The sequence below is a fragment of the Fundulus heteroclitus genome, chromosome 1, assembly GCF_011125445.2.
Source record: "Fundulus heteroclitus isolate FHET01 chromosome 1, MU-UCD_Fhet_4.1, whole genome shotgun sequence".
Lineage (NCBI taxonomy): Eukaryota > Metazoa > Chordata > Actinopteri > Cyprinodontiformes > Fundulidae > Fundulus > Fundulus heteroclitus.
Genome location: NC_046361.1, coordinates 19,374,182 through 19,387,058, shown reverse-complemented (window position 1 = coordinate 19,387,058; position 12,877 = coordinate 19,374,182). Strand labels below are relative to the sequence as shown.

The window sequence follows — 12,877 nt, the reverse complement described above, 5'->3', positions numbered from 1 at the left end:
ATCCATAATATGAAACCAAACCCTGGATGCAACATTCCCATGGTGATAGATGGTGGCAGCAGTGTCATGTTGCAGTTTTTTTACACCAGGGAAAGGAACACTGGTCAGAGACGATGGATGTTGGTGGAAGAAAACATGAGGCTGCAAGACTTGAGATCTTCCAGCAGGACACTGAGGCTAAACATCTGTCAGCAAATGGTTCTAACCATCTAAACCATTAAATCAAACATTAGATCAAAAGCATATTAAAGCCTTAGAATAGTGCATTCACGGTCTTGAGCTAAATTTGTTTGAGGCAAGACTTAAAAATCAATGTTCACACGCTCCTCTGTCCAGGCTGAGTTTGAGACGTGTTGCAAAGAGGAATGACCATATATTTCAGTCTGTAGGCATGCAAAGTGGATAAAGTCAAATCCCCAAACACCTGCAGGTGTAATTGCAGTGAAAGTGGTTTTCAAAGTATCCACTCAGGGCTGAATACACTTCACACATTAGTTTTTTTTTTATTTGTGAAAAAAAACGGTGAAAAGCATGTATTTTCCTTTTACGTCATAATTGTGCACTGCTTTGTGTTGGGCCATCACATAAAACCCCAATTACACAAATGGAAGTTTGTGGTCAAACTCAAAGGATGTGAGTGTTTTTGAGGGCACTGCAAGTGCTTCAGTTTTTGCACCTTATTCAGTGTCTCGTCTGCACATAGCGTTCTGGAATTGGAATGAGCGATCAACATGTTCTTACAAGTGGGTTGTGGAGGGAAGATCTCTTCTTCTTTTTTTGAAGAACAAAAATAAGCAGTTGAGGGATACAACTTGTGGACGAAATCTAATACAATTGCGAGACATGTAAATTAGGATCACACTCCGTAGTCAGTCAGGATCTCATCTAGTACTTTTCTACTATGAATTTCAGTCGGTAGTATCACAGGCGATCCCTAAGCTTCATTCACATTCAGTTCTAGTAGATGGCACAAACCATATGCTGGAACATTTATTTTTGTCAATGGCGCAAACCATTCAACCAGCGCGTCGTGCAGGCAGCGCTACCTGCCAGCGTCCTTTCCAGTAAGACTCAGGCACAAGCATGCATACCTTTCAGTGCCATCATCCCCTGCAGCTTCAGGGGGAGAACAATCCATAAAAAAAAAAAAAAAAGGTTTTAAAGCTCAGGTGCGGACGTCACTGGGGGAAGCTGCTGCTGCTGCCGCTTGGGGCGAAGCGACGCGACGCAGTGCGCACGCGTGGAACATTCGATCGCTGGCGGAGTAGCTAGCTGCTAGGCTACGATTCCTGCCACCATGGAGAGGAAAGGTAATTCTTTACGCGACACCCCGCACGCCGTTTCAGCCCGGTCGGGCCGTGCATGCGACGGCCGCGTAGCCGGTGTCGCCGCTGCGAATGTAAAGCGCGGACACGCTGTCGCTTCTCCGGAAGATGTGGGGTTATTTCAGCGCGTATGTCACGCAGTGCACCGGAGCGAGCCTCGTTAGCTGCATTAGCGTTAGCTTCGGTGTCAGGATTAACGCAGTACTCTTAGCGTCCAAGCTCTCTCTATATTTAACCCCAACCTAAAGCCCCGACGGGGAGGTGTATTTATGGTATGGCGTCTGATTTTACTTCGTGCCGTAGTGGCGTGTCGTTGCGCTGCGGCTGGACTTGGTGGGTAGCCCCGGTGATGTTATTTAAACCGGGGTGTCTACACAGACTGAGAGAAGGGGGGGCTGCTCCCATACATATGTGTTTTATCTTCTGTGTGTAAATAAAGTCTGACTGCTGCTGGTAGCCATAAAGACGACATAATCAAATGCATAATTAAGTAGTTTAGAATCTGTAATGCTAATTAATTTAAACTGAGCTTCTTTGTTTCCATGCCTTGTTGTCTCGAGTGTCAGCTGCAGATCAAAAGGGGGTGGAAAAAAAGAAAAGAAAACAAACAATGGCAACATGATTTCCTCCTTTCGTTTCAGTTCTGGCACTCCAGGCAAGGAAGAAGAGGGCCAAGGCAAAGAAGACCAACAAAAAGTGAGGCTCATTGTCGTTTTGTGTGTCACTTCTTAGGTTTGTCTCAAACGGCATCATGTAGGCTTGTGTCTTTATTGTCAGCAGAGATACTTCAAAAGGGTGTTGGACCCTGCGGTTTCACACTTTTCCTGCCACTTAAGTGGCTCTGACGTTACCAGCATGTTTGTCTGGGGTGTGTGTTTGATTCACAAAGGCAACCGTCTCACTGTCTCAGCTCATCTGGCTCCCATCCACATATTTCTGTTTTCCCCCCCATTGTATCCATGTGTCTGTTTTGGTGTGACTTTAGTACGGCTGCACGTTTTCTAAAAATAAAAAAATTGCCATTTAAATTGTTGAATGTTGTGACGATGATGATTTAGTGTGTGATCCAGCCACATTTTCTTCACTCCGCTGTCTTTTCTGTCCTTCCAGTGACCCCACTGTTATCTCTGAGTTTCAGCATCTCGGTTCACCAGGCTCTATATCTGCTGTGCACATAAAAGAAAAGTGAAAGTTTATCTGGCTGGCCAAATTTACGGCTCTGGCAAGCAGATTCCCAATGTATGGTGCTTGGAAATGTATTCATCCAACAAAGGCCTTTGCCGTTGCGATATTCCACACATTTAGATTGTGAAGATTCCCCACGATGTATTGTGCAGCTCTATATTTAGGCAATCTTTCTATTCAGACTTTACGATATGCTCTGCTTGACGTAATTATTTTAGCAAAATCTCCAAAGGAGATGCATCAGCACAAGTCAAACTAAAACAACGCTAAGAGCATTTTAAATTATACTAGTATGTAGGTTGAAAGCTAAGGTCGGCTGAGTTTGTAAAAAAAGTGAAATATTGGGATAATTTATGGCTCTCAAATTGGAAATCTGTAAGAAATTGTGACCAAAAACCTTAAATTATTTTTTTTAAATATTGCCATGAAGTGTTCCACCTATGATCCTTAAAGAATGTGCTGCCTTTTTATTTGCTAGAACAAATGACAACTAATTGTCCCTTTAGTCAGATGAAAGGCCACATGATGCTTTAAAAAATGTTGCCCTGAAATAAAAACACTTTTTTGATGTTAAAATCTTGAATAACGTTTAGAAAACGGGAGTTAAAAATGTTTAAAGCATATACATATTAAATAAGTAACTTTTTGGCATATATGTACTTCAGAATTTTAACCAACAGACTGTTTAGTTGAGTAAAAAAAAAAACAAGTTATCTTCAGGTAAATTAAGTATGGATTTGTTGGACTACAGTGTCAACAATTAACCCCAGCTATGGTGTTAACAGGAATGGGTAAAAACGAAGAGGAATATTTGTTTATGCAATTACATCATCAATGGAAATTTTTAAAACAAACCTTTTTTTTTTTTTTTGTACATCCTGTACATATCAAGCAGCTGGAGCACAACTGAGAGCAAAAGAGACTGTGATGCCTACGTCTAGTTGGTCTCACTCGGCCAGGCTTCAGAGCATTCGGTTGTTCGGCATCATGTTTATAAGCATGATGTGGCCCTGGGCAGCTATTTCGATGACGATCAGGCCAGCCTTTGGCACATCATTGCCTTGAAATAACTGAACTGCGTCTCTTCCTGAGAACATTTTGCGGGACATCATGCAGCGTAACAATGCATCGTGTGTCGCTGAGAAGGAGCGGCTGATTCATGGACATGTCGAACTGATTGTTTTGTTGCATCTAACAATCTAATAGTCCTAACGGCACCAGTGGCATCCTACAAAGTGTTATGTAACGGCCCGAGCTATATTTAAAGCTAGAGAACGAAGAAGCCCATATCAGCCCACTGAGGCATGGTGTTTCACTGAAAACGGTCTCCTCTGAAAATACTTCTCCCTGGACAACTAGGATCCCCAAGGATCGCGCTAGCATGGCATTACGGTAGAGCTGCCACTCAGAACAATTTTGGTTTTCCTTAAACTTCTAGAATTTATTTTTGATTGCTTTAAATAATTCCATTTTCACAAATGAATAGCTTCTTAATTTCAGCATTTATATGTTTTAATTTAAGCTTATTTTTTAAAGCCAAATTTGGCATACCACCACACAAAATTATCAATAAAGACTTTAAGACACATTAAAGTATGACACATGGGTATAAAGTGCAAACTGAGGTTGACAAGCTATTTTGATAAAAAAAAAAAAATCTTTTATGATTTAGCATGTTGTGAAAGTCGAATGTGAAGTTGAAGAACCGATGCACCTCCAAAAAAGAAAAACAAAATCTGTTCCCGTGAATCCTTTTAGTTGAAAATGTCACGAGGACTGCATCATAGTCATGAATAATATTAGTTGCCAAATGTAATAGTTTTTCTAGTTTAGATTTAAATAATTACCGTTTTAACGCTACAGTTGCATGTTTTCAAAATGGGGAATGGAAAAACTAATGTGATAGGAAACGTTCTACACGTTCTTAAAACAGGGAAAAGGTATGCAACTACTTTAGTGTTTTTCCTGGTCTGGAGAAAAGCATTTTTTTCCTTTTTAACTTTCTTTTCTCTGCTCTAGTTTATAAAGCAACTACTAAAAATCTGAGTTTCTAAAACAATAAGGACATTTAGACTAGAACTTTTCGGTGCGTTCTAGTCTGAATGTTTCTTAAGACATTTATAAAGTAGAAAATGTGGCAGGGAGTCCACGTGTCTTGCTCTGTAGACTGCATCCAGCAGCTTAAAGAGGACCTAGGGTGAATTTGCCTTTTTTTATTGGCTCATTATTCACCTCAGAGTGTTTTGTCGTCACTCCCAAACTTTAGATTTTTTTGTTTTTTTTGAAACTTTCCTAACATTTTATAATCCAGCTTCTTGATCGATAAAACGGATGGATTGTGCGCCACAGTTGTTTTGAAACTGCATCTGGGAGGAAGGCGACTATTGACTGGGGCAGAACTCCACTGACTTAAGACCTTTGCTTAGTGCAGCAGTTTAGATAAACCATGGACGTTAATAGAACCAATTACAAATCTGTCATATAGAGCACACAGTTAAGTGTTTTGTATAAACATGTGCCAGGGCTGTGCTTTAAAGCACATTTATATTGTCATGGAAACATCAAAGTGGATTAAAAATGGGCTAATATAATTAAAGGTGTTCTAACTTTACACAGTGCATGCTAGTGTAATGTTTAGCCTGTTCCATGGGATCTCACTGCAGCTGATGTCCACACCTGGCTCACATTAGAGTGCTAAAGGTCACGGAGATGTTTAGAAGCCCACGACAAAGAGAAGCATGACGAAAATCAGGATTTATCTCCACTGACATCAGCATTCATCATCATTTCATGAGTTTTTAATATTACGCAACACTAACTTGTCCCTCAGTTAATATTATAAATGCTAGGTTCCTGGGAAAAATAAGTCTTGACCAAATGTAAAATGGAAGCATGCAGCTACCCTCATGCCCAAATAAGTCTGCAGCCCAGTTTTAGGGTTGCATTTAACAGCGATCTTGTCTTTCTCAGTTTCACTTGAAATGGCCAATCCAATTCTCAGCTGTGGATGAAAACCGCAAAGCCCGGACTTTTAAGTTGATAAAAGGAACATTCATATATGAGACCATGCTTGTAAGTGGCAGGGTAAAACGTATTTTTGCCTCTGCAGCTCAAATGATAAATCACTTTTTTCTTACATTTGTTTAATCGCTGTAAGAAAATAGTTAAAAGCATTAAAGTAGCAAAAAGCTATAGCTACTAAAAAAAACAAAAACACAAAAAAATATGCACGTTAATAAGAGATCTATAGAGTAGTAGAATTTAGGAAGTCCAGATATACATTTTAGGGTGTTTATGCTTAAGATTTGCACAGTTGTGCTGGCGTGTTTGATCAAATGATCTTTCTAAACCCGAGTAAGGGCAGAATATACAAAGTCACCACACACTTTAGACCCTTTCAGCCCTTTTATTTCCCGTCTTCATCCGCCCACCGCCGATTTAACCCTTTCAGGATTTCAACCACCAGTTTGACAGAAACGTGTCGCGTTGGAATGACTCCTCTCTCCCCAGTTTTTCTTTTTTTTGTAACAATTATTAAAATCAGCCTTTCTACGCTTTACCCAGTAACATTCATATATCACTTAAAATACAGCACACATTAAAATTTCTCCCATTTAAGGGGGTTTTAGGGCTCTTAGGCAGTCTTAAAAAATGAAATATGTATGAAACTTTTTTTTTTTAGTATTTTCCAGGTCTGGATAAAAGCTTTTTTTTCCTTTAACGTCTTTTTCTGCTCTAAAAATCTGAACTCTTCAATAAAGACAGACTCTAACAAGCAGAGTACTTTATAGCAAATGGATTTTATAATATAGAAGGAAATCATCCCACAGCGTCAACTTTCAGTTCATCTGTGGTTGACTGATACTTTTAATCTGACAAATGAGCCTCATTGGAACCCTTATTCTAATTAATTAAACATGACAATACTTTACTAAAAAGATAATTGGCAGCAGCCACCAACGGTTTAATCTAATCGTTGGAGTCAAACGCTGGAAAACCATGCATTGGAGCCTTTAGACTTTAGCTTTGGTCAGCAATCTGTCTGGATAAATAGGATTTTCTTCAGATTACATCCCCCAGGTTTGTTGGCCTCAATACAACATTAATTATAAGCAGGTTTTCTATATAAAAATATCATTAATTGAAGATGTGTGTTGCAAAGAAAAGTGTAAAGGGTAAAACACATTGATGGTATGTTTTATTTATTGTTTCTAATTAAAGCCACCTGTACTGGATTCAACCCTCTGCTGACATGGGACCCATTAGTCATTGTCAGTGCGGTTCTGTTTTCGTTTTGGCGTTACTGAAACCTGGTCGACGCTTTCATTAAAGCCGACATGAACTATAGATGAGTTGTTTTGTCCAAATCTGCTGACATTTTAGTGCTCTACTGTTGGGCTGGGCCTTTATCGTATTGTTTTATTGTTATTGTGACAAATTTCTTATCATAAGAATTTGAATTTTCTCTTGACAACGATAAATTCCAACTAGTAGTGTTTTAAAAACGGCCAATATGGTCAGGATTGTTATTTTTTTCATGTTCTCCACTGTTGATTTATTGAGAGCATCAATAAATATTAATACATTCAAAAATATAATTATATGCAGTTGCTGTGTGCAGTTGGGTAGTAAAAATCAAGCTTCTTTATGTAACCAGTGACCTGATGAAACATTTACAATTTTGTTTCAAAATTGCATTTTTAAATGATTTTAAAGGACAGTATTTGTTTATTGGGCTACAATTGACATGTGGTCACAGCCACACAGTTAGCTGAAAAAAGATGTAAATAATATTTTCTCATCACTTTTATCACCCACCCCTACTCAACTGTAAAATCTTATACATGGATATAGAAATTGGCAAAATATGACATAAACCCCATTAATTTCCTGTACTGGTTGCTCATGGATCACTTGTTTAAATTTAAGACGCTTGAATGAATTTGTTGCAGCGAATCCTACACATCATGTCTCTTTGAATCAGCGTTCCCACACAAATGCATGTCCTCTACCTTTTTTTAAATTTTATTTTTCACTGCTACTACTACTCTTCCTTCAGCGATCTTTCAAGTGTGACCACACATCGTTTAAGACTGCCGTTTATAGAAAACTGCAAATATTTAAAATGTAAATGCTGTTGCTGACTTGCAGAGCTCTGCACGCAAACATCACAGCACCCTGAGGAACATTAACCTGCGAGGGATCGATAGCTCAGTGATGCGACTCTAACATGCGCATGAATCCATTATTGTTACTTATTTCTGTAAAGGGCTGAGAATTGTTCAGACCCCTAGAAACACAAATCTTATAGCGCAGGTGGTTTCAATGTTTTATGTAATATTTTATACAATTGAAGCAGATGTAAAGTGCCCAAAAAAAAAAAAGTTACATTTAGTTGATATTTTAGGTTACATTTGATGGCGCATAATTGTGATCGGTAGGAAAAGGACTAAAGGCTCTAAACATCTTACAAATATTTTAAAATATGCTTGTTGTTTGCATTCAGCCCTCCTTTCCTCTGATTCCTGAAAATAAAATGTACTGCATCCAGTTGTCTTAAGAAGTCATGTAATAATTAAATCAATCATATTTGAGTTTTAAATATTAATACAGCCATCCCGTGAAGGACTCGGAGGTGCATTAGTGACGAAAGAGCATCATGAAGAAAACAGCAGGCCGGTCAGGGAGAAGTTTGGGAAATGGTTTATAAAACGTGTTACCTTAGGTTATCCACACTTTCGATGCATCCTAGCCTCTTTTTATTGCAGTTATTTAGTAATTTTTCCTGTTCCTCGCTTGGTGATGAATACACAGAAGAGATTGCTACATAAATTGTCGTGAACATTTCCTGCAGTTGTCCTTTGATGACATTTAAGAGTACCAGTTTGATTTTTGATGTGAAACACTGCATAATAGAATTAGAAATGGTTCTGCTGTTAGTCCTCTAGCTTACCCTTTTTTATTTTATTTTTTTTTTAGAAGAAAAGCAGGTGAACAAAGATGTGCTTTTTGGTTTTTATAAACTAGGTGTTAGAAATAACTAATGTTCCAGCGTCTCCGTTTTATTGTTTTTGACTCATGCTGCTTTATTGTCTGCGTTTTATGCTTGCTTCTCTTCTACAGCTTTGTATTTACCACCTTTCTAATTTTCATTTTGATTTCAAACATTTAAAAGGCCAAGCAAAACTCCTGTTCATTTTTATGTAGGTCCACAACTAGTGTTTATTTTTCAAGGAACATAATTCAAAATTAGCCATCTGCCCCAGGTTCTGAGGCTGGTTTCTGGTCGCTGTAGCTGCCTCTTTGGTGTTTCTTTGATCACAGCACATCAGAGCTGCAATCTCAGCGTTTGCTTTTGGTTGCTGTTAAATTGAATTTTAGGGCTTTATATGAGTAACTTCTACAAAAAAGTTTAACATATTGTGGATGTTCTTTCTTTTATGTCCTTTGGTTTTTCTCATTTTATATTTGATTTTTATTATTGCCCCCTTTTAATATTTGCTGTTTATTTTAAATTATTTAATTTAATCATGCTCAGTTATGGAAAAAACATAATTTAAATTATTTAAATCAAATTGGAAATATTCATTATTTAACATTGTTACTGGTTGATTGGTATGGGAAGCCTTTTTATTTGTTTATTTAAAATGAAATGGTATGCTGGCAAAGTGGAGTGCGGCCAAATAAATCAAGAATTTTGTCGATTGTTATTTTGTGATCAGATCTATAACATACACACCTAACAGCAACATATCTGCTTCTTTTTTTTTTTTTTTTTTTAGGTTGGCTGGTAGTGTGCATGGCTTTATTGCCCCTGGCTTTTAAATATGTAAATTTTCTTGACATAAAACACAAATTACAGAAGAAGCCTTGTTCTTAAAGTAGTTTTATTTCCATCCATCAGACAGCCACCAAATGTTCGAGCTCGACAACCACCGCAACAAGAAACCTCGCCTCAGGAGCCCGAGGAACCTGAGGAGATTCTGGGCTCGGATGATGAGGAGCAGGAGGACCCCAATGACTACTGCAAAGGTGATTCTTTGGTTAATACAGTAGATTCCAGTTGCTTCGAAAAAATCAACTATATAATAAAATCCTTAGTTTTTCAGATAACAAACCATCCCCAAAGGATTTTTGGTAGCTTATTAACTCCGTGTGGGAAGTTGGGTTGTGGAGAAGCTCGTGTGACTCAGACATTAAGCAAACGGTTGCCTAAGTTAATTTTTAACCAGTCATAACAATGTGTGCACTTGTGCTTCCTGTATTTTTTTATTTTTTTTTAATCTACTGAAGTGTTCAAGCAGAGGCATTTCTTCTCTTCTAGGTGGCTACCATCACGTAAAGGTCGGAGACCTTTATAACGGCAAATATCACGTAATCCGTAAACTAGGATGGGGTCATTTTTCCACCGTGTGGCTCGCCTGGGACACCCAGTATGAAAAAAAACCCCTTACTTTTTCACCTTATTTTTACTGCAAGCCTTTTCTGTTTATTTTTTTAGACCCTTTATGTGTTTCTACCCTTGTTTTAATTTTTGTGTGTTGCTTCCTGTCAGCAAACATTTCTTGCTTTCTTCTTGCAGGGTTAAAAGGTTTGTTGCGATGAAAGTGGTGAAAAGCGCAGAGCATTACACCGAGACGGCGGTGGACGAGATCAAACTCCTTAAATCTGTAAGTTGCAGAGATAATTGCACAAACGAGCACATGAATGCAAGGTCAGCAAGTGGAGTTCAGCAGTATTTTGCAAGTGGTGGAGGCTGATGGCTCCCGTGTGTTGACGTAATAACAGAGCTCAGGGGAATCTCTGCACACAGATTTTGAATCAAGTTCCTTCTGTTTAGCAAACAAATGGATCATTGTTTGTGTTCCCGTGTTGCTGGAAAGTCGGACAAATTGTTCCTCCTACGATCAATGACTTCTAAACAACCTGTTTAAAATTGACAAATGTCACTTCTCTTTGCTTTCAGAATTGCAGTGAATACATTGCAGGCTAGTTTTAATCACAAAGGGGTGAAAGCGGGATTAGGGTGTAGGAACCATCTACGGTGCAAAGAACACTGGGGATATAAATTCCTCTGGATTGTTCCCAGGTGTAGAAATTTGTCTTTTTAAGATTTGAAGTGGATAAATGCATTTTATTTCTCTTGTCTGGATGGTATCAGGGAAATTTATCTTCCTTCAGAAGAACATTTGCAATTCAGGACCTGTCAATACTCCTGACATTCAAGCAGCAGACGGAGTTGCAATCAGTGGATTTCCCAGATCAGCGATGTCTCCCCACTAGCCTGTGTTTGGTCTCCATAGTAACCAGCAGTTGTACTATCCAGTGGGTGACGCTAGTCCCCAGTGTCTCCATCACGGCTTTAGGTTTTAACTTGGATGTGAAGTGCAACCCAACACTGGAAAACACTGTATTTTTTTTACTTTTCACAAGATCACAGATTTTTGGTAAAAAATGAGTTTATTTCCCCAAGTGCATTTGCAAACTATAATCTGACTTTTTATGTTGCTTTTGAAGTAATGATCTTTTCTGAGTGGCCTTTTAACCCATGGGGGTTAAAGACTATACTGTGGATGATGAGCCTTTCTCACCAGCTTCACTCTTTGTCTTGAGAAGATCCTTTTGCCTTAGTTCAGGTGCTGGTTTGCAAATGTCACACGAAAACATGTTCATCTCTGGAAAACAGAACCCATCTCCTTTCTGAATTGTTAGAGATTCCCATGGTGTTTGTACTTGCATATAACCGTTTCAAAGACATGAAGGTAGCAGCTACAAGCATCTGTAAATATTGTCTCGCTTCTGTCAGTCTGCCCCAGGGCAGCTGAAGCTACTAACGTAGCTCATCACTCTCAGGGTGTGAATGTGTGTGTGTGTGAATGGGTGAATGACTGTAGGATTAGTTAAAGCTCTATAAATGTAAAAGCCATTTACCATTTGTCCCTATGAATGAACCAGACTTGTGGATGTCCACAAATCTCTTCCTGATATGTGAAAAGATTTCTGTTGATTCTTCTGCATTACCACGCATTGAAGCAGTATGGTTGAGACGTTGCCTAGAAATACATCCACATGTGTGTCTCAGATGTTGTAATTAACATATTAGAAGCTCAAATATTAGTGAAGTCATCGTTTGGACTTGTTTAAAGGCACAGTCACCTTATTGCATGCACACTTCTGAATTTGAATGATCCTTAAGCACTTGTTTCACTTAATGTTTGACCTCTTTTCCTTTTCTTACCCCATTTAGATCTTTGTCATCAGCTTCATGCTGAAATCACAGGTTTACAAATAACCTGCTGCTCACAGACACCAGTGTCATTGCATAACACTGTGTACAGTTTCCTAAACCAAAGGAATGGTTTATAAATCTGTTTGTACAGATTTCCCTGATGTCCCACTTTCACCAGCTAGCTCCATGCACTGGTGCAAAAAGTTTGAAACAAAAAGTGCCAGATGATGCATCTCTGGAAATTCTTAAAAATATAGAAACCAGGTTTTAAATTATGAATTAGGCCATATGGCATCAACCCCTTATTTAAACAGTTTCCCATTTCTAAATTTTTTTAGTATCTCATAAAAGTCCTCTGAATATAGCATAAAGGAAGAAACGAGTTGAACCAGCCACATAGGATTCTTGGTGCACATACCCAAAGGGGCCTTTGGTTACCTTGTCTACCATTAAATCCAGAGGCGTAGCATGTGACACCTTGTGTGCGCCACACCTGTTGCGATACAGTGTGATCAGAATCAGCTTTATTGGCCAAGATTGTGTGCATTCGCAAGGAATTGGACTTCGGTTTCACATGCTCACAGCATACAGACATTAAGGATGACTATAAAAACTTCAGAGCCAGTCAAATAAAAGATAAAGAATATGTACACACACGTGTATGTAACCTCATTTTTTTCCGTTTAAAAATGAAAATGCAGGTTGTGCAAATGCGCTTATGTAATTTCACAATAGAGTAGCTGATTGCTCAGGCTGTGAGGTGTTCATCAGAGAGACAGCCTGGGGGGAAAAGCTGTCTCTGTGGTGGCTGGTTTCTGCAAACAGCTCTCTGTAGCGCCAGTCATTTAACATGAGTAAACGTGAGTCCTGATTGTTTTAATTGCATTGTGACGTCGTTTCCTCGTCTTCAGGTGAGAAACTCAGACCCGGATGATCCAAAGCGCGAGATGGTGGTCCAGCTGCTAGACGACTTCAAGATCTCTGGTGTCAACGGCACTCGTATCCTTCACAGGAGAATATCTCATCCTATTTTTTATTTTTTTTAACCACGTTTTAAGCAGTGAAACACTTCCTAGAACAAGGTGGATCTTCCCAAAAATATGCTGTGAGGAGTACAGAGTCGATATTTGAATTATTA

General features: G+C 38.8%; 1 protein-coding gene across 2 annotated transcripts in view; it reads left to right on the top strand.

The window, feature by feature from the left end:
* Positions 1 to 1,186: 1,186 nt before the first annotated feature.
* Positions 1,187 to 12,877, top strand: part of srpk1a (SRSF protein kinase 1a) — a 25,893-nt gene continuing 14,202 nt past the window's right edge. For both annotated transcript variants that reach the window (XM_036137165.1, XM_012870613.3), the window contains exons 1-6: positions 1,187 to 1,310; positions 1,967 to 2,021; positions 9,415 to 9,542; positions 9,835 to 9,943; positions 10,093 to 10,180; positions 12,651 to 12,738. In XM_036137165.1, the coding sequence (XP_035993058.1) occupies positions 1,298 to 1,310; positions 1,967 to 2,021; positions 9,415 to 9,542; positions 9,835 to 9,943; positions 10,093 to 10,180; positions 12,651 to 12,738 (481 nt within the window). In that variant the 5' untranslated portion in view covers positions 1,187 to 1,297. The remainder of the gene's footprint in view (positions 1,311 to 1,966; positions 2,022 to 9,414; positions 9,543 to 9,834; positions 9,944 to 10,092; positions 10,181 to 12,650; positions 12,739 to 12,877) is intronic.